At 60.3% G+C, this 25,533-nt stretch overlaps 5 protein-coding genes across 12 annotated transcripts; 4 read left to right on the forward strand and 1 right to left on the reverse strand.

Moving 5' to 3' along the window:
* The first annotated feature begins 416 nt into the window (after positions 1-416).
* On the forward strand, positions 417-2,854 carry Cimap1b (ciliary microtubule associated protein 1B). Its single transcript, XM_069999749.1, has 6 exons — positions 417-779; positions 862-1,065; positions 1,989-2,093; positions 2,186-2,307; positions 2,381-2,521; positions 2,707-2,854. Exons 1-6 carry the CDS (start codon positions 671-673, stop codon positions 2,782-2,784), a joined length of 759 nt encoding a protein of 252 aa, XP_069855850.1. The 5' UTR covers positions 417-670; the 3' UTR covers positions 2,785-2,854.
* A 135-nt stretch (positions 2,855-2,989) lies between these two features.
* Tymp (thymidine phosphorylase) lies at positions 2,990-7,668 on the forward strand. Of its 4 annotated transcripts, XM_069999758.1 has the most exons (11): positions 2,990-3,319; positions 3,447-3,656; positions 3,966-4,168; positions 5,066-5,164; positions 5,515-5,644; positions 5,767-5,885; positions 6,106-6,268; positions 6,344-6,574; positions 6,683-6,823; positions 6,918-7,081; positions 7,483-7,668. In XM_069999758.1, exons 2-11 carry the CDS (start codon positions 3,455-3,457, stop codon positions 7,564-7,566), a joined length of 1,536 nt encoding a protein of 511 aa, XP_069855859.1. In that variant the 5' UTR covers positions 2,990-3,319; positions 3,447-3,454; the 3' UTR covers positions 7,567-7,668. The 4 variants fall into 4 exon arrangements, with proteins under 4 accessions (XP_069855859.1, XP_069855861.1, XP_069855858.1 ...); XM_069999757.1 differs by lacking the exons at positions 2,990-3,319; positions 3,447-3,656 and having other exon boundaries at positions 3,675-4,168; XM_069999759.1 differs by lacking the exons at positions 2,990-3,319; positions 3,447-3,656 and having other exon boundaries at positions 3,675-4,168; positions 6,106-6,226.
* Positions 7,669-7,846: 178 nt separating this feature from the next.
* Positions 7,847-8,272, forward strand: Sco2 (synthesis of cytochrome C oxidase 2). Its single transcript, XM_069999862.1, has one exon. The coding sequence runs from the start codon at positions 7,847-7,849 to the stop codon at positions 8,270-8,272; it is 426 nt and encodes a 141-aa protein (XP_069855963.1).
* Positions 8,273-8,424: 152 nt separating this feature from the next.
* Positions 8,425-19,433, reverse strand: Ncaph2 (non-SMC condensin II complex subunit H2). 3 transcript variants are annotated; one of them, XM_069999755.1, is made up of 20 exons: positions 19,213-19,433; positions 16,008-16,109; positions 14,220-14,275; positions 14,030-14,114; positions 13,885-13,953; positions 13,693-13,772; positions 13,471-13,616; positions 13,080-13,163; positions 12,138-12,262; positions 10,647-10,718; positions 10,265-10,331; positions 10,046-10,153; positions 9,873-9,926; positions 9,676-9,746; positions 9,487-9,580; positions 9,347-9,415; positions 9,191-9,246; positions 9,003-9,104; positions 8,762-8,848; positions 8,425-8,694 (listed from the first exon to the last, which is right to left on the reverse strand). In XM_069999755.1, the coding sequence occupies exons 1-20, from the start codon at positions 19,318-19,320 to the stop codon at positions 8,554-8,556; spliced, it is 1,776 nt and encodes a 591-aa protein (XP_069855856.1). In that variant the 5' UTR covers positions 19,321-19,433; the 3' UTR covers positions 8,425-8,553. The 3 variants fall into 3 exon arrangements, with proteins under 3 accessions (XP_069855856.1, XP_069855855.1, XP_069855857.1); XM_069999754.1 differs by having other exon boundaries at positions 8,762-8,911; positions 19,213-19,432; XM_069999756.1 differs by lacking the exon at positions 13,080-13,163 and having other exon boundaries at positions 8,762-8,911.
* A 321-nt stretch (positions 19,434-19,754) lies between these two features.
* Positions 19,755-24,898, forward strand: Lmf2 (lipase maturation factor 2). Of its 3 annotated transcripts, XM_069999751.1 has the most exons (15): positions 19,756-19,899; positions 20,252-20,505; positions 20,580-20,608; positions 20,728-20,927; positions 21,058-21,236; positions 21,471-21,612; positions 21,769-21,903; positions 21,973-22,078; positions 22,150-22,246; positions 22,325-22,507; positions 22,581-22,749; positions 22,827-22,938; positions 23,012-23,108; positions 23,201-23,502; positions 24,698-24,898. In XM_069999751.1, the coding sequence occupies exons 1-14, from the start codon at positions 19,806-19,808 to the stop codon at positions 23,498-23,500; spliced, it is 2,097 nt and encodes a 698-aa protein (XP_069855852.1). In that variant the 5' UTR covers positions 19,756-19,805; the 3' UTR covers positions 23,501-23,502; positions 24,698-24,898. The 3 variants fall into 3 exon arrangements, with proteins under 3 accessions (XP_069855853.1, XP_069855852.1, XP_069855851.1); XM_069999750.1 differs by lacking the exon at positions 24,698-24,898 and having other exon boundaries at positions 19,757-19,899; positions 23,201-23,983; XM_069999752.1 differs by lacking the exons at positions 21,769-21,903; positions 24,698-24,898 and having other exon boundaries at positions 19,755-19,899; positions 23,201-23,983.
* Positions 24,899-25,533: the final 635 nt, after the last annotated feature.

Here is a 25,533-nt window from a genome sequence, read left to right on the forward strand (position 1 = left end):
GGGCAGGTTTGGGTGGTGTCGCGGGGAGTGGGGATGACCCCGGTCCCAGGGCCGGGTGGATCTGGTCGGGTCACGGGGGGGGGGGGGGGGGGGGCGGGGGTCAGGTCACGGGGTACAGGTTGGGTCACAGGTCGCGGAACAGGTGGGGGGTGTGGTCAAGTCACGGGGTACTGGTTGGGTTGCCGGTCAGGTAACGGGGTGCGGGACGGGTCACAGGTCACGAGGTGCAGGTCGGGTCACAGGTCGCGGGGTGGGTCCGCGGGTCCCGGGGTGCGGGTCCGGTCACAGGGGTCGGGGCGGGTCCCGTCGCGGGGCGGCTCCGTTGCCTGGCAGCAGACCGAGGCACAATGGGGCCGGGGCGCCGGGCGCGCGCGCGGCGGGGCCTGGCTAGCCGGGGAGCGGCACCGCAGGTCGGCGCAGCCCCCGCCTCCCTCCGAGGGCGCGCGCCCGCCCGGCCTCTCCCCAGGCCGCTCGCCGCCGGCCCCCACGAGGGCCCCCTGAGCCCCCGCGGCCCGGGAGGAGGCGGGCGGGGGCGCCGCGCGGCCGCAGCCCAGGACCCGCTGTTTGTTTCCGCAGCTCCCGGGATACCGGATGGGCCCCGCCCCTCCGCTCGGCCGCTCGGGGAGGCGCGGACCCCGCGGGGCCCAGGCGGACGGGCCGCGAGCGCGCCATGGGCTCCGACGCCTGGGTGGGCCCGTGGCGGCCACACCGGCCCCGAGGCCCCATCGCCGCGCTCTACAGAGGCCCGGGGCCCAAGTACCAGCTGCCGCCCAACACCGGTACAGCGGGGCCTGGGGAGGGGGCGCGGCGGGGCCTGGGGAGGGGGCGCGGCCAGTGCCCTGACGCGGGGATCCCCCGCAGGCTACGTCCTGCATGACCCGTCGCGCCGGCGCGCGCCCGCCTTCACCTTCGGCGCGCGCCTCCCGGCGCAGACGACCTCGTGCAGCCCCGGCCCCAGTCACCTGGTGCCGTCGCGCATGACCGTGCGCGGGCCCGACGGCACCCCCGCCTACTCCATCTACGGCCGCCTGCGGCACTCGGCGCCCTTCCGCACTCCGGGACCGGGTCAGCACCTGGGCCCTGACCCAGGGCCAAGCAGGCCCCGGGGGACGCACGGGGCCCGGCGCCCTGGGATGCCCGTGCCGGGGTCTAAAGGCCGGGACCCGAGTCCCGCGACCGGCCCAGGCTGAGCCCCCTCCCAGCCCTGCCCTCCCCCCAGCTCTGTCTCCCCACTCCAGGTCCAGGGTTAGCTGCGCCCCCCCAGCCCTGCCCCCCTCTCACTCCAGGTCCTGGGCTAGCTGCGCCCCCCCAGCCCTGCCCTCCCCCAGCCCTGCCCCCCTTCCCACTCCAGGTCCTGGGCTAGCTGCACCCCCCCAGCCCTGCCCTCCCCCAGCCCTGCCCCCCTCTCACTCCAGGTCCTGGGCTAGCTGCGCCTCCCCAGCCTTGCCCTCTCCCAGCCCTGCCCCCCTTCCCACTCCAGGTCCTGGGCTAGCTGCACCCCCCCCAGCCCTGCCCTCCCCCAAGCTGTCCCCCCACTCCAGGTCCAGGGTTAGCTGTGCCCCCCCAGCCCTGCCCCCCTTCCCACTCCAGGTCCTGGGCTAGCTGCGCCCCCCCAGCCCTGCCCTCCCCCAGCCCTGCCCCCCTCTCACTCCAGGTCCTGGGCTAGCTGCGCCCCCCCCAGCCCTGCCCTCCCCCAGCCCTGCCCCCTCTCACTCCAGGTCCTGGGCTAGCTGCGCCCCCCCAGTCCTGCCCTCCCCCAGCCCTGCCCCCTCTCACTCCAGGTCCTGGGCTAGCTGCGCCCCCCCAGCCCTGCCCTCCCCCAGCCCTGCCCCCCTTCCCACTCCAGGTCCTGGGCTAGCTGCGCCCCCCCAGCCCTGCCCTCCCCCAGCCCTGTCCCCCTTCCCACTCCAGGTCCAGGGCTAGGTGGGCCCCCCCAGCCCTGCCCTCCCCCCAGCACTCTCCCCCCCCACTCTTGGTCCCTCCTCCAGGCAGGTACTTCCCCGAACGAGCGGGAAACGCGACGTACCCCAGCGCACCACGGCACACCATCGCTTCCCGGAACTGGGTCGCCCACACGAAGCAGCAGACCCCAGGTGAGAGCGGGGGTCCCGGCCCACCCCGCGGGGACCCCGAGGCGGGCGCCCGGCCCGGTCGCGGGACCGAGCGTGCGCCGGCTCCTCCGCAGGCCCCGGGACCTACAGCGTGCCGCCGCTGCTGGGCGCGCGCGTCGTCGGCAAGACCTCGGCGCCCACCTATTCCCTGTACGGCCGCAGCGCGGTGGGCAGCTGCTTCGAGGACCTCAGCAAGGTGGGGCGGGCGCCGGGGGCGGGGGCCGGAGGGCGGCGGAGCGGAGGCTGGACCGCCCCTCGTTCGCCCGTAGACCCCGGGCCCGTGCGCCTACCACGTGGTGAGCCCCGCCGTCTACAAGGCCCGCGCCCCCCAGTTCTCCATGCTGGCGCGCACCTCGCTGCCCCGGGACAGCTCCATGAAGCCGGGGCCCGCCGCCTACAACGTGGACCAGGTAGGGGAGAAGGGGGGGGGCCGGGGAGACGGAGTCTGGAGTCGGAGGTGGGGACCGGGCGGGGCGGGGCCGGGGCGGGGTCTGGAGTCGGAGGTGAGGACCGGACGGGGCCGGGGGACCGGGCGGGGTCAGAGGCCGGGGCGGGCCGGGTCCCTCCGAGATGACCCGCGTCTCCCGGTCCGCAGCACCGGAGGACTCACGGCTGGAGCTTTGGGATTCGGCACTCGGATTACCTGGCCCCTTTGGTGACCGACGTGGACTGAAAACCCGCGGGGCGGGCGGGGGAGCCGGGGAGGCCCCCACAGTCGTTTGCTTAAAGCTTCGGAGCCGACAGCGTCCGCCTCCTTCCTTCCGCGCGAGGCCGGGCGGGGCTCGGGCCTGGAGGGCGGGGCGGGCGGGCGGGGGCCGGGACGGGAGGCGGGGCTCGGGCCTGGAGGGCGGGGCGGGCGCGCGGGGCGGGAGGGCGGGCCAGCGGACCGGACCGGACCGGACCGGACCGGACCGGACCTGGACGAAGTTGCTTGTCCACCGCCCCGGGGGCGTTGGCGGTACGTGCGCGTGCGCGTCCTGGGCACGCGGGCCCCGCAGGTCCGCAAACGCCAGTCCGCGCGGGGACCGACCGGGCGGAGGAGCTCCGGTGGCCCTGCTCGCGCGGTCCGTCGAGGGCTGGCGACACCCACGGGACCCGGCAGGGCTCCCCCGGCCGGCCCGCGCTGCCCGGGTCGTCTCCACCCCGTAGTCCGGGGACAGAGCCGGACCAGAATCCGCGGCCGCAGGCGGCAGGGCTGAAGCTAACAGGTATGGGGGGCGGGGATGCCGGCCGGCCCGGAGCTAGGCAGACCCGCGTGGGAGCAGGGCGCCGACGCGCGCGGAGGCCCGGCTCCGGTTCTGAGGCGGATTCCAGGTGTGTGCGGCTCTTCCGCAGGCGCAGCCATGGCGTCTCCACCTGCCATCCCCGTGGTGCCTGGTAACCTCTCGGGGCCAAGGGGCCTGCGGCCTCCGGAGCCCCTGCCACCGTCCAGGCAGCTGCCGGAGCTGATCCGCAAGAAGCGGGACGGAGGCCACCTGAGTGAGGCGGACATCAGGGGCTTTGTGCGCACGGTGGTGGACGGGAGCGCGCAGGGCGCGCAGATCGGTGCGTGTGGTAGCTGACGGCGCACGCATGGCGGACGGGTGCGCGCCGGAAGACAGGAGCGCGGGGTGGGACAGCATCGCGGGATGGATGGGTGCGCACGGGTGGATGGGCGCACGCCGTGGCGGACGGACACGCGCGGTGGTGGATGGGTGCGCGCAGGGTGCAAAGATCAGTGCTTGGGGAGGCTGGGCGCTCCTAACCAGACTCCGACCCGGACTGTCCCGAAGACCCTTGCCTCAGGGCACTCCGCCATGAGCGCTCAGGTCTGGACGCCTGTGCTACTGGACAACCCTCTAATGTGTCCATTAGGGGCCATGCTGATGGCCATCCGGCTGCGAGGCATGGATCCGGAGGAGACCGCTCTGCTGACCCAGGCTCTGGCCAGGTCTGGCCAGAAGCTGGAGTGGCCAGAGGCCTGGCATCCGCATCTTGTGGATAAACATTCCACAGGAGGCGTGGGCGACAAGGTCAGCCTAGTCCTGGCTCCGGCCCTGGCTGCTTGTGGCTGCAAGGTGAGCCCACCATTTCTCCAGAAGCCCTGAGCTGCTCACAGGTGGCCCCGAACCTCCTCTGGCTCAGAGCGCAGCAGGACAGGACCCAGTCCTACCAAACCCGTACAAACTTCAGCCCTAGGTGAGGCCCCTGGTAACAGGACATGTTCCACTGATGGACCGCAGGCCTCCCTTGCCCTTCTGCATCCCAGACAAGATCCCGAGAATTGGGTCCTCTCCAGATTTGTGTTGTCAGTGAGAGTGCTAGCTCCCTTCCTATTCCTTTCTACCAGCTGGGTCCCCACTTTGCTTAAAATGGCTTCACCAGGCGCTGCCTCCCGCCTGTAATCCTCGGAGGCTGAGATCTGAGGGTCATGGTTTGAAGCCAGTCTGGACAGAAACCCATGAGACTCATCTCCAATTAACCACTCAAAAGTCGCAAGTGGTGCTGTTGCTCAAAGTGGTAGAGTGCTTGCCTTGAGCAAAAGAGCCTGAGTTCAAGTCCCACAACTCAACCCCCCCCCCAAAAAATCTTAAAATTGTAAAATATTACAAATACTTTTTTTTTTGGTCGGTCATGGGGCTTGAACTCTGGGCCTGGCACTGTCCCTCAGCTCTTCAGCTCAAGGCGAGTGCTCTACCACTTGACCACTTGACCCACAGTGTCACTTCCGGTTTTCGAGTGGTTTATTGGAAATAAGAGTCTCACTGACTTTCCTGCCCAGGCTGGCTTTGAACCACAATCCTCAGATCTCAACCTCCCGAGTAGCTAGGATTACTGGAGTGAGCCACCAGCACCCAGCTACAAATACTTTTTAATTCCAGCTTAAGTCCTAACTAAGCGGAGAGCGGGGGGGGGGGGGGGGGGGGGGGTATGAGGGGGAGAATGTGGGGGCACTCAGTACTCCTGCCCACTAGGTGCCAATGATCAGCGGACGTGGTCTAGGGCACACAGGGGGAACTTTGGATAAACTGGAGTCTATTCCTGGGTTCAATGTCGTCCAGAGCCCAGAGCAGGTACAGATGGGCCACTGATTGGTCATTGATCTAGAGGGAGAGGGAAGTGCTGGCCAGAATCATTGGGGGGCTGCTGATGGGTTATTGGACTCATTGAGAAGAGTGACTATCCAAAGATCACTGATGTAGATAGACTTGGGTCCGAACTAGAATCAACAGAACTGTGATCAGATCATTATTAGGGACTGGGTCAACATCACCAGTGGGCTGCTAATCATTAACAGGCCACATAACACTGATCAGGGTTCCTGACAGGTCAGAGGTCAGAGTTGTTGAGTACAGACCCAAATCATCCACTGGTCAGTAATAGATTTGGGGCATTTTTAAGTCACTGGGAAATCTCTGGCCAGATGAAGCTGCTGCTGGAGCAAGTAGGCTGTTGCATTGTGGGTCAGAGTGAGAAGCTGGTTCCTGCCGATGGAGTCCTCTATGCTGCTCGAGATGTGACAGCCACTGTGGACAGCCTTCCACTCGTCACAGGTGTCCAGCCACCGACTGACCCGGGGGTACCCCTGCCTCTGGGAACGGCCATCTCCACCACAAGGGCCACCCCTCCTCACCCGGGTGTCACCCTTGCGATAATGTCTCTGCCCCCCCACCAGCCTCCATCCTCAGCAAGAAGGTCGTGGAGGGGCTGTCTGCTCTGATCGTGGACGTTAAGTTTGGTGAGGCCGCACTCTTCCCAGATCAAGAGCAGGCCAGGGAGCTGGCAAGGACGCTGGTGAGCTCCTGCAGCTGGGCCTGCCTGGCGTCCCTGCCTTGGTTCATCTAGCATTCCCCGGGCGGTCCCTCCATCCTTTACCCCGCACCGCTGGACCAGGGGACGCCTCAGGGCCTCTCTCCAGCCCTCTCCGCCTGGCCCAGCGCCTGCTTGCTGGGGGGAGGGGGGAAGTTGGCGGACGTGAGGCCCCGGGTCCGCAGGCTGAGCCGTCGGTCCGCAGGTTGGCGTCGGAGCGTCACTGGGGCTCCGGGTGGCCGCCGCCCTGACCGCCATGGACAGCCCCCTGGGCCGGAGCGTGGGCCACTCCTTGGAGGTGGAGGAGGCGCTGCTTTGCTTGGATGGTGCGGGGCCGCCGGATCTGCGGGAGCTGGTCACCGGGCTCGGTGAGGGGGGTCGGGCTGGGGTTCAGGGCTGGGGCGCCCTCGGCCTCAGCGCACCTGAGCCTCGCCCTCCCGCAGGCGGCGCCCTGCTCTGGCTCAGCGGGCAGGCGGAGGCCCAGGCCCGGGGCGCCGCTCGAGTGGCCGCGGCGCTGGACGACGGCTCGGCGCGAGGCCGTTTCCAGCAGATGCTGGCGGCGCAGGGCGTGGAGCCGGCGCTGGCGCGGGCGCTGTGCTCCGGGAGCCCCGCGCGGCGCCGCCAGCTGCTCCCGGGCGCCCGGGACCAGGAGGAGCTGCGCGCGCCCGCGGACGGTGAGGTCGGGAGCCTGGGCCCTCCCCCCCACCCCCCGCGGCCCTCGCCGTTCCCGGCCTTGCCCCCCCGTCCTGCCTACGCCGCCCCTAGCCCGCCTCTACCCGCAGGTACGGTGGAGCGCATCCGGGCGCTGCCGCTGGCGCTGGTGCTGCACGAGCTGGGGGCCGGGCGCAGCCGCGCCGGGGAGCCGCTCCGGCTCGGGGTGGGCGCCGAGCTGCTGGTGGCCGTGGGCCAGAGGCTGCGCCGCGGTGAGCGCCGCGGGGGGGGGGGGGGAACCAACGCCCCGGCCCCGCCCCTGCCCGCCCCCGGCCGCCCTGACGGCCGCCGTGCCCCGCCCCGCAGGGACGCCCTGGCTCCGGGTGCATCGGGACGGCGCCGCGCTCAGCGGCTCGCAGCGCCGCGCCCTGCAGGGGGCGCTGGTGCTATCCGACCGCGCGCCCTTCGCGGCGCCCTCGCCCCTCGCCGAGCTCATCTTGCCGCCCGGCCCTGCCCCGGAAGCCGCCCAGGCAAGGCGGGACCCCCGGGGGCGGGGCGCTCGCGCCGCGGGAAGGCGTTTCCGGGACGGGCCGGAAGCGATGCGCTAGGCTGCCGCGTGCGCGTGACGACGCGCGGAGCCGAACGGAGCGCGCGCCTCTCGGGCGCTGGGCGCCCGGCCCGAGGTGCGGACACCGGGGTCAGTGTGGACGGGAGCCGACCCGAGGACGGCCAGGCCCCGGGAGCCCCGTGCGTCCCGGACGCCGCCCGCCGCCGCCGCGGGACGGGGGCCGCAGGGCCGCGGCGCCCCGGGGAGGCCGGGAGGGGCCGGGGGTGGCAAGCCCGCTGTCGCAGCTCGACAGGGTGCGGGCCCGCGCCAGTCCAGCGCCGCCTTCGCCGCGGGACCTCCGTTGATGTCTCTCCTCCTCTCCAGGAACATCACGTCCATGTTGCTGCTGGCTCAGGGTTCCAAGATTTGGCCCCGGCTCTCGCCGCTCAGACCCCGGGCTCCTCCTAGGGCCTTGGGAGGCGAGGCCCTGGGTACGCGGTCCAGAGCCTCGTCCGGGCAGGGCTCCCCCCGAGGCCCGAGGCTGCACACCAGGCTGCTGGTCACGGCTCTGTTTGGGGCTGGGCTGGGCGGGGCCTGGCTGGCTGCCAAGACAGAGAAGGAGCAGCGGCGGCGGCGGCAGCGGACCGAGGCCCTGCGCCAGGCTGCTGTGGGCCAGGGCGACTTCAGCCTGCTGGACCACAGAGGCCAGCCTCGGTGCAAGGCCGACTTCAGAGGCCAGTGGGTGCTCATGTACTTCGGCTTCACCCACTGCCCGGACATCTGCCCCGACGAACTGGAGAAGCTCGTGCGGGTGGTGCAGCGCCTGGAGGCAGAGCCTGGGCTGCCCCTGGTGCAGCCCATCTTCATCTCCGTGGACCCGGAACGGGACGATGTGGCAGCCATGGCCAGATACGTGCAGGACTTCCACCCGAGGCTGCTGGGCCTGACTGGCTCTGCCGAACAGGTGGCCCAGGTTAGCCGCAGCTACCGTGTGTACTACAGCGCTGGCCCCAAAGATGAAGACCAGGACTACATCGTGGACCATTCCATTGCCATCTACCTGCTCAACCCCGATGGCCTCTTCACTGACTACTATGGTCGGGGCAGAACAGCTGAGCAGATTGCTGACAGCGTGAAGCAACACATGGGTACCTTCCACAGCATCCTGTCCTGAACCACCAAAGCCTGGGCTGCTATTATTAAATCGGTACATTAATGGTGTGCTTGTGTGATCTGTCAGCACCCCGTGGAGGTGGGGGTGCATGGGCAGGACAGCTCTTCTTTCTACACAGAGCAGGCACTTTTAAAGATTTGGGGGAGGGTAGGTTGGTTAGGTGGCAACACCACTTTATTAGACTGGGTGGGCTAGGAGGCAGGACTGGAACAGGCGGCCCTCAGTACAGAGACAGGACTCCAAGCCCACACCTCCCACCGCCCTGCCGCAGTGCTTCCTGTTCAAGGCTGGGCCATGGAAGGGGCCACATAGGTCTGGAAGCGCATGTGGGCCCGCTGGTGTGTGAGCAGTCTCAGAGACATGGTATCCATGGCCTCTTCCAGGCCTGGCTTCTGGGAGATCTCCACCGTGTAGTCATTGGCCTGCGGGAGCAAAGCATCAGCAGAGTCCAGGGCTGCCTACCCCTCCCACCTGACCTGGGCCACTCACCAGTTGCAGGGAGGCCAGCATGGAGCGACAGACCTCAAAGGCAGGCTGCCCGGCCACCAGCTCCGCAAAGGGACACCATTCATTGAGCTGGGGAAATCGTGAGACCACCTGGTCCCCATAGGTATGGATATCAAAGGGCACATGCTGCTCCTGAACAGGGGACACTGACTTATTAGCAAAGGCTGGGGCCCTGGACAAACCCAAGAGGCCACTGTGCGATTCCTGAGGAGTGCCGCTCTACCTGCTCCTGGAGCAGAGGCTGGATGGTGTCTTCCCAGTCTCTGATGCGCTGGCTCAGCTCTGTCTCCTGGACAAACTTCTGGGAGGTGGCAATGAAGAGCTCCTGCAGAGGGTCACTGGGCTCTCTACTTTGCACATGAGGGCTTAGCATGTTTCTCTCAGCTCCCACCCTCTCTGACCCAGGCCTACCACATTCTTTCGAACCAGTTCCTCGTAGCTTGGGGATTTGGGCATGACCTCTGCATCTGGAAGGGCAAGCTGAGCTTCTGAACTGGCACCACACAGAGCCCTTCCCTCAGCACCCCTGCCTTCTCCCCCTCCCTCCCCCCACCTGCTAAGACCTACCCAGGTTGGCGGCTTCCCCAGGCTTTGCCCCTTCAGGCTCTGCATACCCCTCAGGCTCTAGGAAGTCATCTACAGGTACAGGACAAGGAAGCTAGTCAGCTGGCTGCAGGTGCTCAGGTGCCCCCACCCCCATTACCCACCTGCCACATCGAGGTCCTCCAGGGACTCCTCCAAGGCATCCCCTTCTGCAGGCCACAACCTCTCCTCAGCCCGGGGGAGCCACCGCTCAGCCATCTGTCCAGAAAGAGTGTCCTCTGTGAGGACACTGTCACATTCCATCAGGGCCCCATTGTTGCCCAGACTCTGGCCTCAAAGGTACTTGCACTTGCCTCATTCCTCTGCAGCTTCCGGAGGGTTTCCAGCTGACTGTTCACATGCTTCCAGTATAAGACCTCCATGTCTATAGACAGAGGCCTTGTGAGGAGTTCCCTCATCCCGCCTGGTCCACCCAATGACCTCAGGTAACCCCGGCAGGGGAAGTAGAGAAGAGACTCCCTAGCAAGTACACAGGAACCCTGCCCCTTACCTGCAAAGGTTGGGCCCTTTCGCCTGCGCCTTCTGCTGTCAGCATGGTCAGCATCTGTGAAGAAACTGGGTCAGGCAGAGAGCATGCCAAGGCCTTGACTCCGCAAGGGTCGGGGGCTACTCACAGCACTGGAGGAAAAGGGTGCACCGCCTCTGCCCAGCACCACCACTCACAGGCAGCCAGGTACCACTGGTGGAAGTCCTGAAGTTTGGTGGCACCCTTCCTCTTGCGCTTCTGTCCTGGAGCCTCTTCTACACAAGGAGGCACAGAATAGGGCCTACCTGGGAACAGCCACAAACCGTCTCAGGGTCAGGATATAGAGCCCACCCCACTCTACTCCCTCCGATCCCAGGAAACTTAAGCAGCAGAGCCCCCCCCCCCCCAGTAGTTACCTTTCTTGAAGGGCTTAGAGTCCAGGGAATCAAAGGGGTCCAGGCTCTGCCAGGGATCTGGGGTCTCCTAAGTACAGAGCATAAGCAGATCCTGAGGGGAGAGAAGGGCTGCACACATGTACAGCCATTCCTTAAGGCAGATACCCAGTGCAGTGAGAGCCCAGGGAGCTGCTGGCCACACTTAACCCAAGGTCAGAGGGTGGCACCAGAGGGAGAGGTAGCATGGAGCTGCAGGGAGGGTCCTCTAGTTTCTGGAAGGAATAAGAATCCTTGAGAAAGTATGTCAAGGGGCACAGGCTAAGCATGGGACACCTAGGTATTAAAGTCTGGCAGGAGCAAAGCCATGACAGATGCAAGTTCAAGGGCTTGAGAGCACTCTCACCTTCAGCCGGGACACGGGGTCTGGGGGCCTTCCTTGATCCCGCAGCATACAGGTCCTAGGCCCGGTGGCAGTCTACAAGGGAATAGCCCACAGGTCCCTCTCCTGCCTCTGTCCACCTAGTCCCTGAGTAGCCCAGCATCCCTGTACTTTGACCCATGTCAAAAACCCTGGAAGGGTAGGAATAGGAGGGCAAAACTGGGAAAGAACAAGGAAAGGGATGGCACTGTCTAAAGGGAAATTCATTTTTTTTTTGTCAGCTTGAACTCAGGCCTGGGTACTGTCCCTGAGATGTTTTTGCTCAAGGAGACACAGCACCACTTCTGGTTTTTGAGCAGTTAATTGGAGATGATTCTCACAGGGACTTTTCTGCCCGGGTGGCTTTGAACTGTGATCCTCAGATCTTAGCCTCCTGAGAATTACAGGCATGAGCCACCAAAGCCCAGCTAGGAAATATACTTTTTGTTGTTGTTGTTGGTCATGGGGCTTGAACTTTGGGCATGGGCACTGTCTCTGAGCTCTTCAGCACAAGGCTAGCACGCTACCACTTGAGCTATAGCTCAATTTCCAGTTTTCTGGTGTTTAATTGAAGAGTCTCATGGACTTTCCTGCCTGGGGTTGGCTTTGAACTGTATTCCTTAGATCTTAGCCTCTTGAGTAGCTAGGATTATAGGCGTGAGCCACCAGCACTTGGCAGATATGTACTTTTTACCTGACCTATGTAACTTTAATCACTCTATGTTACCTTTATAGTAAGAATAAAAAAAAATGGAGTCAGGCAGTGCCCAGGCCCAGAGTTCAAGCCCCATGACCGACACGAAAAAAAAAAAAAAAGAAAAAAATTAACAACAATAAAAACCTAGAAGGGATGAAATATTTAAAGGGACTAAAAAGCAAAACAAAATAACAATAACTTTGGAACATTTATACAAAAATACCCACCATAGAAAACTTATTTTAAATACAAAAAATGGGACAGAGCATGAGAAACATTAGGATCTCAAGTCTGTCTGGTGTGGGCAGTTCTGGGGTTAAACCCAGGGCCTCTCTCCCACTAAGTAACCATGTTACCACTAAGCTATGCCCTCAGCCCAGGGTTTTCTTTTTGAAAAAGCTAAGAATTTCTTAGTGGTACACTACATAGACTCTACCTTTGGGCATGAAGAAAAGCAGTACAGACTTCTCCTGACAGCCTATTCAGACAGGAGTGAGCCTTGAAGAAAAGCTGGCAACTCAGGAACCTCAAGCCCCATAGAGCTCAGACCCCTAACCACGAACCCACTCCCCTGAGGAGCAGCAGCTGCTCAGCGCAGAGGGGGGACACTAGAAGCAGGGAACCCCGAAGGACTGGCTGGCTGGAGGGCAGCCAGGCACCTGAAGAACACACGGCCCGATGTAAAAAGACCAGAGGCCAACGTGCGCAGCACGGCGGGCAGCTCTGTCCAGGGCAGGGCTTCTTGGCTCACAGCCTGGGTTGAGGCCCCTGCGTCCCACCTGCTGCAGGGTCCTTGGGTCAGCAGGCTCCAGAGCAGCCGTGGGGGCTGCGGCCTCTGGGAGCTCCACGGCATCCTCTGTGTCCTCATCCCCGCTGCTGGGTGGCGGGCCCTCTGGAAAGGCGGCTGGGCAGGAACCAAAAGAGCAGTCAGCCTGAGGAGCTGGGACCAGACGAGAGCTGGAGGCTGGTCCGGGAGGTGGAGTCCAACCCCGGCCCGGGAAGCTGGCAGGCCAGCACTCTTGGAAGCTTCACTTGTGGTGTGTGGAGATCTACTGGGGCCTCAGACTCCACTCGCTTCCTCACACCAGCACACTTTGTTTAATTCATCTTATTTCTTTTTTTTTTTTTCTTTTTATTTGTCAGTCATGAGGCCTGAACTCTGGGCCTGGGCGCTGTCCCTCAGCTCTTCAGCTCAAGGCTAGCGCTCTACCATTGAGCCATAGCACCACTTCCAGATTTTTCTGCTTATGTGGTGCTGAGGAATTGAACCCAGGGCCTCATGCATGCAAGGCAAGCGCTCTACCACTGAGCCACCTTCCCAGCCCCTTAATTCATCTTATTTCTTAGCAAATGTTCTTTTCTTACTTTTTTTTTTTTTTTTTTTCTAAACCAGGGTTTAAAGTCAGGCCCTCAGACTTACTAGGCAAGTAGTCCACCACTTGAGCCACACACAACCCAAATGTTCTTTCCATGTTGCCACTGATTTCCGCCAGGGGAGGCCAGAGGGCAGAGGGCAGCTCCTGAGGCTCAGGAGGGCCAGGGCCCGGGCATGGGGGCCCAGCTCCAAAGCTGTATTTGCTCCCACTGTGCCTTGCCCAAACAAGCTGTACAGCAAACAGCAGGACAGGGACGCTGAGAGCAGCCTCACTTATAGCATGTCCACTGGCTCTACCTTCCTGGGCCCCTCCTCAACCCTGCAAGGCTCCAGGGAATCCTCTCACCTGGCTCCTGGGACGAGCCAAGTTCAGGCACAGGACTCAGATACCCAGAGACGTCCACTGGCTGATCTTCAGTACCCCTGGCATCTGGGAGAGAGGTTCCAAGAAGGTTCCTACCTGGCCGCCAACAAAGCTCTCCAGGGGGCCAGTGGAAGCCAAAGCAGAGCAGGCCCCAATTCCAGGGCCAGGGAGAGTGTCAAAACTCAGTACTAAGAGCAGCTGTGACTGTCAGCAAGGAGGGATGAACTCCAGCTAACTCTCCAGAGAGAAGTGGGCAACTGGGGAGAGGCAGGTCCCAGGACTAGAGCTAGCAGGCACGAGGTACCCAAAAGTAGTCCACAGAAAGATCTACTTCTTTCCTGCCAGATGCCCCTCCCCAGACCCAGCCTCTCACCTTTCTGGTTTCTTGGCACGGGGCATACATCCACAGGCTCCACAGGATACATTCCCACTGGCTCCAGCATGAATGCCCCTCTGGGGTTAGGGGTGCATGTATTCATCCGGAAGTCCTTCCGGCTGGCCAGGACTTCACCCTGACGGCTGGGGCAGACACGGCTGTTGTGGAGGCCCCTCCCAGGCAGGCTCTCCCCTCCCCACGCTGGGCTGGGGCCTATACCTGTACAGGGGGCTGTTATTTTTCTCCACTTTGTCAGGGGCAAGCAGGGCCATGGGCAGGAGCGGGATGATGAGCAGCTCCTGCATATGGGTGGGGAGTTGAACTGGGCAAGCTCCGGGTAGAGACACCCACAGAGCAGCACCCTCCTCTCCCCAAGGAATGATCTAGCCCCCTGAATGCCAAGATACTCACACTGGGCACCTGGCCATTCTTCAGATCCACATTAGCCTGACAGTCAGGGAAGTCATCAAGGGACAGGAACTAAAAGAGACAGCAAGAACTCATGGAGGCAGAGCAGGAGGAAAATGTGAGGCGGAGGGCATACATCCCAACTGACCTCATCGTCTGCTTCTTGAGGGGTCCCCAAGCTGGCAGCTCTGTTGGTCCCGTCTTCCCGTACTGAGGAGAGCTGCTTGGCTCGCCTGAGAGAGAAAAGCATCCTTGGACGTGGAGGAGAGCTTCAGGCACTCCCACGCTCCAAGCGGGAAGCAGCTGCAAAGATGCAGGCTCACTCCCGCCCCACTCACCTCTTCCCAGAGATGAAATCCAGAGCCTGGTAGACCAGCGAGTAGAGGTACTCCACCTGGCAACCAGAGGCAGGTGTGAGCACACAGGGCGGCCCGTGGTGAGGCCTGCCCAACGCGAAGCTGGTAGGACCGAGTCTGGCAGGACTTTCAAACCTCCATCAACTCTGATGATTTTGCCACCAAAAAAAAAAAAAACGCTTTTTTTTTTTTTTAAATCAGTACTGCATTTGTTATTTTTGGGCTGGGCCTGGGGCCTGAACTCAAGGCCTGGGCACAACCTGAGCTTTTGTGTTCAAGGCTACTTCCCTGCTACTTAAGCCAGTTCCTTTTCTGACTTCTTGGTTGGAAACCCCAGCTGGCTTCCAACCTTGATCTTCTCATATCAGCTTCCTGAATAGCTAGGATTACAGGCATGAGCAGTACTGGAGGTTTGCTTTTCTTTGTTATTATAAAGGTGATGTACAAAGGGATTACAATTATGAGTCAGATAATGAGTACATTTCCTTTCTTTTTTTCTTTTTTGTCAGTCACAGGGCTTGAACTCTGGGCTTGGGCTCTGTCCTTGTGCTCTTCAGCTCAAGGCGAGCGCTCTACCGCTTGAGCCACAGCACCACTTCCGGTTTTCTGGTGGTTTACTGAAGATAAGAGTTTCATGGACTTTCCTGCCCATGATGCTCAGATCTCAGCCTCCTCAGTAGCTAGGATGACAGGCGTGAGCCACCGGCACCCGGCTACATTTCCTTTCAGTGTCTTGCATCCTCTCCCAGTCCCTCCCTCCCATGTCCACCCACAAATGCACAGTTCATTTTCATCAGTATCCACTGAGCTCCAATGCTGCGCTATTTTACCCTTTTTCCCTCAGGTTCTGTGCCCAACTCCCCGCCCCCACCCCCACCCCATACTGGAACTCAGGGTCTAACACTTGCAGACACTTTACCATTTGAACTATGTATTCCAACTCACTTTTACTTTAATTATATTTCTTCTTTGTGAACCAAAACACAAAACTTAGTGTCTCATGCTTTTTACTTGAGCCATTCCTCCATTTCTGTTTTTCTGCCAATTAACTGGAGATAAGTCTCTTGGAGGACTACAAATGTGGCTCAGTGGTAGAGTGCTTGCCTCGCATGCATGAAGCCCTGGGTTCGATTCCTCAGTACCACATATACAGAAAAAGCCAGAAATGGTGCTGTGGCTCAAGTGGTAGAGTGCTAGCCTTGAGCAAAAGAAGCTCAGGGACATGCCCAGGCCCAGAGTGCAAGCCCCAGGACTGGCTTGGTTGGGACTGGCTTTGAACCACAATCCTCAGACCTAAACCTTGTAAGTAGCTGGGATTTTAAGTGTGAGCCATTGGCACTTGGCATGGACATTTTATTTGTTTTTGCTAGTGCTAGGGCTTGAAATCAGGGCCTAGGTGCTGTCCCTGAGCTTCTTTTGCTCAAGGTTGGTGCTCTACCACTTAAGCCACAGCACCACTTGTGGCTTTTTCGGAGTAGTTTATTGTAGATAGGAGTCTCGTGGACTTTGCTGCCTGTGCTGGATTCAAATCACAATCCTCAGATCACAGTCTCCTAGTTGGGATGACAGGCGTGAGCCACCGGCACCCAACAGCCCTATCACTTTAAGTCCAAGTTTACCACTGGCTTTATGAGATGTGAAGGAAACCAGGGGTACAGCTTTCAATGCTGTCAAGATAAGTCATGTGGATGAGTATTGCACATACGATAGGAGAGCAAACCATGGTCACCCTGACCTGAAGTACTGAGACCTGCAGCCCCTGGCTCTTACCTTTTTACTGTAGACACAGGCTGAACCTTGGATAAGCAGTGCAGCCTCAATGAAGTTCATTGTGGTTTTGCCTTCATCAAAAGAAATGCAGATCTGGTCCAGCTGCAAGAAAGAACACCGGTGCAGGAGAAGCCAAAAACCATCTGTGCTTAACTCCTCCTGGGTAGTGCTGCACGGACCACTCCAGCTTTGCTCTGGAGTCTGCCTGGGTTGTCTCCAGAGAGGGGCAGATCTTTGTGATGTCTTAGGTCCTCTGAAACCTAGTGAACTGGGGGAGGAAGGTCCCCCCAAGGATCCTGGCTGAAGATGTTTCCCACTGCATCCAGCTTGAGGCCAACTGGGACAAACTCCAGCAGGAAGAACCCAACCCGAGAGAATGGAGGCAGAAAAATGCTGAGGTCTAAACCCTTGAGGGGAGAACTCAGGAAAGAGTCCTGAGGGATCTTCCTTGAGCCTCTCTGAGCCTCAGTTCTATGTCACTCCTTAGAGCGTGGTCCCGGGAGTCTATGCTCAGCCTGCTCCTTCTCAGGGTGTATCTTCTACAGGGTCCATCCTGTGTATTGGTGTGTTTGAGCGACTCATAAACCCTAAGGCTCTGCATTTATAATTCCCCACTAAGAATTTTCACATATCTCAAAAAGAATGTTTTTCAAGGTAATGGAAATTGAACCGAAGGCCTCACATATGCTAGCCTTTTCTTTTTTTGTCGTTTGTGGGGCCTGAACTCTGGGCCTGGGCGCTGTCCCTCAGCTCTTCAGCTCAAGGCTAGCGCTCTACCACTGGAGCCACAGCAACACTTCCAGCTTTTTCTTCTTATGTGGTGCTGAGGAATCGAACCCAGGGCCTCTTGCATGCAAGGCAAGCGCTCTACCACTGAGCCACCTTCCCAATCCTATGCTAGACTCTTACCCCTAAGTAACACTCCCAGCTCACAAACATTTTCCTTCTTACAATCCACCATCTCCTCCAAGACCGGACCCCCCTTCTGTCCTCCTCTCATGAGCAGTACTTTGAAGCCCCACACGTTTTTCTGAGTGCTGTGGCTCTGCTTTTCCCTCTGCCTGGGATGCCCCCACCCTGTCTCCAGTGCAAACCCGCAGGCTCTCCCTCAGCACCTAGACCTCTTTGTTGCCCCATGAGTGTGTTCTAGTTGCACTACTTCCGAGCCTCTGCTTCCTTAGGGGCCTGTGAGATGCACGAAGGTAATTCTAGCCTATAGTTCAGTGTGAGACGCTAGTGTCAGATAAATATCTGATGAGGTGGTGATGTCAGAGCTAAGCTTAAAAAATGGGCAACTCCCTAGGCAAGTAAAAAAAAGAAAGGCATTCTGGGAAGAGAAATCCCCCATGAAAAGGCAGTCAGCAGAGACAATAACACTATTTAGGAAAATGAGCATTACACCAATGTGGCTGAAGTGTGGGGGAGGAGAAGATACTGGGCACTGTGATAGTCCCAGTCAGGGAACCGTCGGGGAGGGGGCCAGAAGGGAGAGCTGCTTCCCCTCATTCATGAAGAGCAGAGGGGTTCTGCAGATCAGGGGGAAGTGACAAGAGGGGACAGGAGCACTACAGTCTATAGAAGAGCAAGGCTCCAGAGGACCAGGACTAAAAGAAGGGAATGTGCAGGAGGTCCTTCTCTTCTGCAAGTCCTGGGGCTTGAACTCAGGACCTGGACACTGTCCCTGAGCTTCTTTTGCTCAAGGCTAGCATTTATCACTTAGCCACAGCACCACTTCTGGCCTTTTTCTGTGTATGCAGTACTGAGCTATCAAACCCAGGGCTTCATGCATGTTAGGCAAGCACTCTACCACTGGGGCACATTCCCAGCCCTATCACCAATGGCAAACACAGTGACAGAAAGCAGATAGGACTTTAAGAGTATCAATTAGGGGGGAGGCTGGGCAGGGATGTGAAGGATAAACAAAGGAGGAGGCTGCAATGCTCGATAAGAAATGTATGCATTATCCTGCCCATGTAATTGTAACCCCTCTGTACCGTATGTTCACAAATAAAATAAAGTAAATTTAAAAAAAAGAATATCAATTATCTTTCTGGTATCTACAAATTATTTTTCTAAATTACATTAATTCATAACACAAAATACACACACACGAAACAATGTTTGGCCAAAATAAGCACCAAACACATGACACATACAACTCTATGTAGCCATACTGCCTTAGAACCGATCTTCCCACAAGTGCAAATCCTATCAAAGCATGGATTACTGTTTACTATGTTAATTTCCTTCAGAGGTTGACATACTTTTTTTTTTGGGGGGGGGTCCAGTCGTGGGGCCTGAACTCTGGGCCTGGGCGCTGTCCCTCAGCTCTTCACCTCACGGCTAGCGCTCTACCACTTGAGCTACAGCGCCACTTCCAGCTTTTTTTTTCTGCATATGTGGTGCTAAGAAATTGAACCCAGGGCCTCATGCATGCAAGGCAAGCGCTCTACCACTGAGCCACCTTCCCAGCCCTGACATAGACTTTTGGCACAAAACTAACATTCAACAAATGAGTAAATGAGCGGTGAAATGAATTCTGGCAAATGTGTAGAAAGCAAATGAAGGGCACCTGAGGTGTGGCTCATGTGGAATAGCGCCAAGCAGTTGGGTGAAAAAGCCCAGGAGAGTGTGGCCCTGAGTTCGAGCCCTATTACCAGTACATAAAGGAAAAAAAATCCCCGAGCCAACCAAGAATGAGCTTGGTAAGCTTGGGACGCCACAGGTTTAAAAGAAATAGAGCCGTGGGTCAGTAGCTCACGCCTGTCATCCTAGTCAGGAGGCTGAGATCTGAGGATAGCGGTTCAAAGCCAGCCCGGGCAGCAAAGTCTGTGAGACCCATCTCCAATTAACTAACCAGAGAACCGGAAGTGGCACTGAGGGGGAAAAAAAGTGGAGGGGAAGGGGGAAGAAAAGGGGGAGGGGGAGGAAGGGGAGGGGGAGGGGGAGGGGGGAGGCGGCGGCGATCTGAGGATGACAGGCTAAGAGCACGCAGGGCGGGCGGCCTGCCGCGGCGGTGGACACCAGCCCCGGCCGGGAGCGCCAGGGCCACGCCTGACGGCGGAGGCGCGGACAGAGGCAGGCTAGGCGGAGGACCGGCTCCAGAGGCCGAGCCCGGCCGAGAGCCGATGTGGGCGGCCCGGGCGCCCGCGCCGCCCCGGCCCCGGCCCCGGCCCCGGCCCCGGGCGCCCCGCGCCGCCCTTACCTCCTCCAGATACTCGCCCAGCTGGGCCGCCACGTCCACCTCCCAGTTCTTGGTGAGGTCACGAATGGGCTGCAGGAGGTGGGCGAAGCGCGCCTCCGCGTCCTCCATGGCCGCGGGCGCGCCGCCCGGGGCAGCGGGGCCAACTTCGGAGCGGGCCGCGGGCTCAGCGCCACTCTAGTTCTGGCGCCATTTTGCCGTTCCCGCCCAGGAAGTGCGTGCGCAGGGCGCCGCGCGCAGCTCGACGGCGTAACGCGGACTGAGGCCGCGAGGCGCGAACACCACGCCGCCCGCCGGCCGCGGGCCGCAGTGCGGGGCCGCCGGGGGGCGGGGCCTCCCGGGGGCGGGGCCTCCCGGGGAGGGGCGGGGATTCGGTTATGGGATGGTATAGAGTGCAGGGGCGGTAGGAGGGCGGGGCTAGCTGAGTCTGGGCGGGGGCAGGGGAGCGGGACGCGGGGCGGGGCCACGCCGCGGGGCGGGGCCTACGGCCCGGCTACAGTTGTGGGCGGGGCAGGCCCGCCGCTCGGGTGGAATGCAGGGGGCGGGGCGTGGTGGCGGGCGCTCCCGGCCCTGGTCCATCCGGCTTCGTAGCGGACATGGCTGGCTCCCGGCTCCCGCGGCAGCTTTTCCTCCAGGGTGTGGCCGCGGTGTTCATGTTCGCCTTCGCTTCTCTCTACACGCAGATCCCGGGTGAGGGCGCCGGCGTGGGGCAGCGCCCAGCCCGCACACGAGCCCCGGCGTGGCCTCGCCCCTCCAGCCTGCGCCCGCGCGGTGTGGGGAGGGCGGGAGGCCCGGCCTCGACGCGTGGGCCTCACGGGTGTAGCAGCAGGGAACGTGCGGTGGTCCGTCCCGCGGGGCTGGGCTCCCACGCGGGCGGGGAGCGGGAGCCGGACTTCCTCCCAGACCTGGTGGGCACGTAGGGGAAGGAGAGGCCCGGGGCCTCCGGGACCCCATGTGCTTGTCAAGAAGTCCGCGGTGACTGCAGGCTTCGCGGGGGGGGGGGGGGCTGCCCCGGGCCCGTCCCTGACACACCTTCCCACAGGCCTCTACGGCCCCGATGGCATCCTCCCCGCGCGGAGGACGCTGAGGCCGCAGGGTAAGGGGCGCTGGCAGCAGCTGTGGGAAACGCCAACGCTGCTGTGGGAGGCACCGAGGCTGGGGCTGGACACAGCCCAGGGCCTGGAGCTGCTGACCCTGACGGGCACGGTGCTGGCCCTGGGTGCCCTACTGCTACGCCCTCTGCGCCACCCCCTGGTCTACCTGCTGCTCTGGGCTGCCTACCTGTCAGCCTGCCAGGCAAGTAGGACCCGGGTCCCTCCGGCCCCCATCCCGGGCACACACCAGCTCCCTGACAGCCGTTCTTCCCGCAGGTGGGCCAGGTGTTCCTCTATTTCCAGTGGTGAGTGACTCCTGAGCCAGGGTTACTGAGGCTGGGCAGGGTGTTTGCTTCTCCTGGGAAGACCTGAGGGGAGCACCCTTGGTAGGGAGGACCCTTTGTCCTATTTCCTCTCCCCATAGGGATTCCTTGCTGCTGGAGACTGGCTTCCTGGCTGTGCTGGTGGCACCACTGACACAGCCACCCCGTCACAAGCAGGGCAGGGCCTCACCCCACGAAGGCCTCCCCTTCTGGCTTGTGCGCTGGCTGCTGTTCCGCCTCATGTTCGCCTCTGGGGTGGTCAAGCTGACCAGCCGCTGCCCCACGTGGTGGGGACTCACTGGTGAGCGTCTAGGTCAGAATCTGGGGTGGTCAGGCTGACCGGCCGCTGCCCCGCGTGGTGGGGGCTCACTAGTCAGAATCTGGGGTGGTCTTGACTCTGCCTCGTGTTGACCATCACTCATTGCTCATAGCCCTCACCTACCACTATGAGACACAGTGCCTGCCCACACCTGCCGCCTGGTTCGCCCACCACCTGCCAGTCTGGCTGCACAAGCTCAGCGTGGTCGCCACCTTCCTCATTGAGATTGCAGTGCCCCCTCTGTTCTTTGCCCCCATTCGCCGCCTGCGTTTGGTTGCCTTCTATGCTCAGGTAAGGATGTAGTTTTCACCGCTGTTCAATGGGTCCCGCTGGAGACAGAGTCGCCCTGGAGGACTGGTGGCTGGGGTCAGAAGCCTGGCAGGCACAGTGATATGTTGCTGGAGTGTGTCCCACAGTGGCGCTGCAACCACACTGCAGATGTGGGGGCCGCAGTTGGGGGAACAGGGGAGCACGGAATGGATACGACCCTTCCAAGTTGTGACTGCAGACCCACCCTCACCCTAGGTGCTTCTGCAAGTCTTGATTATCATCACTGGCAACTATAACTTCTTCAACCTGCTAACGCTGGTGCTCACCACTGCCCTCCTAGATGATCATCACCTATCTGCTGAGCCTGGCTGTAGCCGCCATAAGAGGACGCCTACCTGTAAGTACTAGCCCATCAAGACTGCTGGCTGTCCCAGCTCCCTACCTTCTCAGGCTGTCTCCTTCCTACCAAAAGCCCCTGAAGGTACCAAGCTTCATCCTGGCATCCTGGCTGTGGACCCTCAGTCAACCTGTGATTGTCCTACCCTATCCATAGCCTGGCCCAAGGCCCTCTTGGCCACACTGTCCCTGCTACTGGAACTAGCCATCTATGGGCTGCTGGCCTATGGCACTGTACACTATTTTGGCCTGGAAGTTGACTGGCAGCAGCGCACCATCCACTCCAGAACCAGTGAGTGCCCACTGGGGGGAGCCCAAGGGCAGGGCTGGACCAACCCCCTTACATCCCCGTCCTCCGCAGCCTTCACCTTTCACCAGTTCTCCCAGTGGCTGAAGACAGTGACCCTGCCCACCATGTGGCTGGGGGTGGTCTCCCTGGCCTGGGAGCTGCTGATGACCTTCTGGAGGTGTGTGCTCAAGTGTGGGGGGGACAGCTTCCAGGCCAGGGCAGACCTCATGCTCAGCATCTCTTTCCCAGGTGGACCCAGGTACAGGGGTGGCTGCGGAAGCTCTGTGCGGGGGTCCAGCTCTCTGTGGTGGGCGCTGCCACAGTTGCCTTGTTCTTGATCAGCCTGGTAGGTTGCAGTGCAGGAAATGGGGTCTGGGAAGGGGTCTGGGAGACAGCACTAATCCTCTGCCCACCTGTCCTGCAGGTACCCTATTCCTATGTGGAGCCTGGGACCCACGGACATCTCTGGAATGGGGCCCACCACCTGTTTGGTGCTGTGGAGCACTTGCAGCTGGCCAATTCATACGGCCTCTTCCGCCGGATGACGGGGCTGGGTGGGCGGCCTGAGGTGGTGCTGGAAGGCAGCTTCGACAGGCACCACTGGACAGTGAGTCCTCCCAATGGGTGGGGCGCAAGGGCTCGGCCTCCCTGCCCTAGCTGAGCGTGAATTCATCTGGCAGGAGATCGAGTTCATGTACAAGCCTGGGAATGTGAGCCGACAGCCCCCTATCCTGGTGCCCCACCAGCCACGCCTTGACTGGCAGATGTGGTTTGCAGCCCTTGGCCCACACACACATAGTCCCTGGTTCACCAGCCTCGTGCTCCGCCTGCTGCAGGGCAAGGAGCCAGGTGAGGGGTAGGCCAGAGGGGGCTGGGGAGGGCCGCCCGGGGGATAGGACCATACTGAGCCTCATCACCTGCCGCAGTAATCCGCCTGATCCAGAGCCACGTCACCAGTTACCCCTTTCACAAGCAGCCACCTACCTACATCCGGGCCCAGCGCTACAAGTATTGGTTCTCACGGCCTGGAGAGCAAGGGTAAGGCCAAGGTACTAGGGAAAGATCTGGGGCCTAGGATCCAGCCATGCACTCATATCCAGTTGTGTTGCAGCCGGTGGTGGCGACGGCAGTGGGTGGAGGAATTCTTTCCCTCTGTGTCCCTGGGGGACCCAACGCTGGAGATGCTGCTCAAACAGTTCGGGCTTCAGGTTAGAGGATGTCAGCCAGGCTCAGGGAGGTAGCAGGGTAATCCTTGGCACAGGGGAAAAACCCGTGGGCCTTCCTCAATCCTGTCCCACAGGACAAGAACCCACCTCGGGCACACAGCCCCAGCAGAGTCCTGGCCCGGGCCTTGCACTGGGTGAGGACGCAGCTGTCTCCGCTGGAGCCTCCCACACTGCTCTGGAGTCTCCTGGCAGCTGTCGGAGCTATCAAAATGGTGCAAGCGTTGCTGGCCCCTGGGCCCTTCCAGTCCTCACCTCTGGCCAGAGGGGAGAAGCAAAAGCCAGCCTCCAAGAAGGACTCCAGAGCGGCTTCCGAGCCAGCTGCCCCAAGCTCCAACCCGGGCAATGGTTCCCGGCCCCCCCGGCGGAAAAAATAGAGGTGCTTTCACCACCGGTCGCCAGAGGGTAGGGCTCCCAGACCTCTGCCCTGCAGCAGGGATGTAGGTCGGCCACTGTGCCTTAGCCAGGCCTACGGGTTCACACTCAGGTCCGAGTCGGGGGACTACGGGGTGCTACCTTGAGGACCCACCAGTCCTCTCCTGCCAATCAGAACCCTGTCCATTGACTCCCTCCCACTCACACATGCACCCTCACCGCAGGTGGTGGGCCTGCAGCAGCCTAACTCAGGCCCTTCCTGGGATATAATCTGCCTGGGGAGCCCTGCCCTTCCCCTGACTGTAGAGGTCTGAGTCTGGAGCCCCCACCTCAGCCCCAGTATGGGGGAGTGGAACTCACCAGGGAAGGGAGCAGGAAAGGCAGACATGAGCAATGGTGGATCCATATGCACCTGCCCCTTCTTCAGACCTGTCCTTGAAGCTTGTTCTTCAGACCCATACCAATAAAGGCTTCCTTTGTGTGGCCCTGTGCTGTGCTTCCTTCCTAAGAACAGCGGGCATGGCACAGCCCAGCTGTTCACCACTGACCTCACTTCTCAAGGGGCCTCTTCCTTGTCCCTCAGTCTTCTCTGTAAAATGGACAAGAGGACCTGACCACAAAATGCCCCAGGGCCACACAGGGATAGATTGGACTCATCAGGCTGTGAGGCCACTGCCAAAAGATGGAGCCAGAACCTCCCAAGGCCGAAAGCCTGCCCAGAATAGGCCGGAGGGTGACAATGAGTGGGTCAGAAGGAACCCTGGATCCTGGGTAGAAGAAAGGTGTGTCAGGCCCATCCAACTCTGTCCAGGAAAGAAACCCTGAGTGAAAACCCCCCATGTGGGTCTTGGCTGGGGTCTTGGGGTCAGGTTGTCAGTCATCACTGCCCTCCTAGAACCTTGCAGCACGTCTGCTTCCGGTCAAGCCTGTTCCCTTCCTCAGCAGACCCCTGGGAGGCCCCCACTTCCCCTAGGATCCAGTTGCTGTCAAGGGGCTCTTACGCAGGCAGCCAGTGAGCCAGAAGCTGGCTTTGGCTTCAAACAATAATCTTTAAAATTGAAAAACTTGTTCTTGGGGCTGGATGTGTGGCTCAGTTGATAGAGCACCAGCCCGTGAGCAAACTATCAGGTACCAAGTTTGAGTCCTGGTCTCACAACCAAAAAAAAAAATTTAAAAAAAAATTTTGTTGTTTCTCTTAGGCTTTTAGGCCCAGTTTATAAATCTCTCCTGCGTTTTCTGTATCTGCTTCCTTGGTAAGTTTCTAGTCTACTCATTTAAAGTACAGTCCACTGAAGAATGTGTTTGGACCAAGGTGCATTGTAAGCATGTGTGGAAATATAATGAAGTCCTTTTGTATAATTAATAAATGCTAGAAAAAACAAAGCACACAACTCAGTGGCATTCAGTGTATTTACAGAATAGGGCATCACCCTAAAAATCCTCAGCAGGTATTAACTCCTCCCCTTCTGAGCCTTATGCCAGCACCAGTCTGGACATTTCCAGTTCACGGAATCATATTCAGGCTTAGAGTATTCAGCCTAGCATGCGTGAAACCTAGGTTCCAGCCTTATCACCTACAAAAAGAAAAAAAAAAAACACTAAACTTTTTGTGTCTGGTTTCTCTTACTCAGCATAATTTTGGTGGTGGTGGACACAGGACTTGAACTCAGGGCCTGGACCCTGTCCCTGAGCTCTTTTACTCAAGCCTAGTGCTGTACCACTTTGAGCCACAGCACCACTTCCAGTTTTCTGGTAGTTAATTGGAGATAAAAATCTCATGTGGGGGCTGGGAAGGTGGCTCAGTGGAAGAGTGCTCGCTTGTATGTATGAGGCCCTGGGTTCAGTTCCTCAGCACCACATAAGCAGAAAAAGCCAGAAATGGTGCTGTAGCTCAAGTGGTAGAGCACTAACCTTGAGCTGAAGAGCTGAGGGATAGCACCCAGGCCCAGAGTTCAGCCCCCAGGACCGACAAAAACAAAAACCAAATATTCATACCAGTACTATTCATCATAGAAAAAATGGAAACAAAAGATTC

Source organism: Dipodomys merriami, unplaced genomic scaffold (genome assembly GCF_024711535.1).
Source record: "Dipodomys merriami isolate MVZ:Mamm:240054 unplaced genomic scaffold, mDipMer1.0.p SCAF_55, whole genome shotgun sequence".
NCBI classification, from domain to species: Eukaryota; Metazoa; Chordata; class Mammalia; order Rodentia; family Heteromyidae; genus Dipodomys; species Dipodomys merriami.

Excerpts from the sequence above, each read along its gene's own strand:
- Sco2 (XM_069999862.1), top strand. The coding sequence starts at position 7,847 with ATGTACTTCGGCTTCACCCACTGCCCGGACATCTGCCCCGACGAACTG.
- Ncaph2 (XM_069999754.1), bottom strand. The coding sequence starts at position 19,320 with ATGGAGGACGCGGAGGCGCGCTTCGCCCACCTCCTGCAGCCCATTCGT. Across the intron at positions 16,110-19,212 it reads TGGGCGAGTATCTGGAGGAG|CTGGACCAGATCTGCATTTC; the intron begins GTAAGGGCGGCG and ends TCTTTCTTGCAG. Across the intron at positions 13,164-13,470 it reads CGTGCCAAGAAACCAGAAAG|ATGCCAGGGGTACTGAAGAT; the intron begins GTGAGAGGCTGG and ends CCTCTCTCCCAG.
- Lmf2 (XM_069999751.1), top strand. The coding sequence starts at position 19,806 with ATGGCTGGCTCCCGGCTCCCGCGGCAGCTTTTCCTCCAGGGTGTGGCC. Across the intron at positions 20,506-20,579 it reads CCTACCTGTCAGCCTGCCAG|GTGGGCCAGGTGTTCCTCTA; the intron begins GCAAGTAGGACC and ends TTCTTCCCGCAG. Across the intron at positions 20,928-21,057 it reads CACGTGGTGGGGACTCACTG|CCCTCACCTACCACTATGAG; the intron begins GTGAGCGTCTAG and ends CATTGCTCATAG.
- Cimap1b (XM_069999749.1), top strand. The coding sequence starts at position 671 with ATGGGCTCCGACGCCTGGGTGGGCCCGTGGCGGCCACACCGGCCCCGA. Across the intron at positions 1,066-1,988 it reads CTTCCGCACTCCGGGACCGG|GCAGGTACTTCCCCGAACGA; the intron begins GTCAGCACCTGG and ends TCCCTCCTCCAG. Across the intron at positions 2,522-2,706 it reads CCGCCTACAACGTGGACCAG|CACCGGAGGACTCACGGCTG; the intron begins GTAGGGGAGAAG and ends CCCGGTCCGCAG.
- Tymp (XM_069999757.1), top strand. The coding sequence starts at position 3,740 with ATGGATGGGTGCGCACGGGTGGATGGGCGCACGCCGTGGCGGACGGAC. Across the intron at positions 5,645-5,766 it reads CAGCCTTCCACTCGTCACAG|CCTCCATCCTCAGCAAGAAG; the intron begins GTGTCCAGCCAC and ends CCCCCCCACCAG. Across the intron at positions 5,886-6,105 it reads GGGAGCTGGCAAGGACGCTG|GTTGGCGTCGGAGCGTCACT; the intron begins GTGAGCTCCTGC and ends GTCGGTCCGCAG.